Below are 712 nucleotides of genomic sequence, written 5' to 3'. Positions count from 1 at the left end.
CAGTACTCACGCTGGGCCGGTGCCCAGAAGGAGAAGCACGTGCGCTTCGAGGTGCGGGACCGCTTCGCCATCTTCGCCGGCCCCGACCTGCGCAACATGGACAACCTCTACGCACGGCTGGAGAGCGCCAAGGGCCTCAAGGACTTCTTCACCCTCACCGACCTGCGCCTGCGGCTGCTGCGCCCGGCGCTGGGCGGCACCTACGTGCAGCGCGAGAACCTCTACAAGTACTTCTACGCCATCTCCAACGTCGAGGTCATCGGCAGGTGAGACCCGCGGGAGGGCGCCAGGATGCTACTTGGTACCCGGGGCGTGGCCTGGTCCCCGGGGTGCCACCTGGTGCCGGGATGGTCCCGCCCTGGCTCCCTCCATGGAGGGTGGTGGGTGGTGGGTGATAAGCCTCCTCCGTGGAGCCCAGGCTGCCGCTGCCCACGGACCTGGGAGTCTGGAGAGGCTGAGAGGAGCTGGCAGTGCCGGCCGGGCTTGGGCCAGAGCCCAGTGCTTGGGGGTCGGGGATCAGGGACGGGGGCAGGGTGCTCCGTTACTGTCCAATGATGATTCGATGACAGGGCGCTTGTGTCTGGGGGTCCCCAAGACCACCTTCAAACGCCAGGATTTGCTAGAAGGACCCCCAGAGCCTAGCAGAGCTGTGACAGTCACAGTTCGTTTACGGCGGGGAAAAGCCGCCGTGGAGCACGGGCAGAGGGCGGCT

General features: G+C 66.6%; 1 protein-coding gene across 1 annotated transcript in view; it reads left to right on the top strand.

The window, feature by feature from the left end:
* The window catches only part of NTNG2 (netrin G2), a 54,519-nt gene that overhangs the window by 30,378 nt on the left and 23,429 nt on the right, over nucleotides 1-712 (top strand). Inside the window, exon 4 of the mRNA XM_005882152.1 lies at nucleotides 4-266. Within this exon, the coding sequence (XP_005882214.1) occupies nucleotides 4-266 (263 nt within the window). The remainder of the gene's footprint in view (nucleotides 1-3; nucleotides 267-712) is intronic.

Source organism: Myotis brandtii, unplaced genomic scaffold, assembly GCF_000412655.1.
Source record: "Myotis brandtii unplaced genomic scaffold, ASM41265v1 scaffold699, whole genome shotgun sequence".
NCBI lineage: Eukaryota > Metazoa > Chordata > Mammalia > Chiroptera > Vespertilionidae > Myotis > Myotis brandtii.
This window is presented reverse-complemented; position numbering and strand designations above follow the sequence as displayed.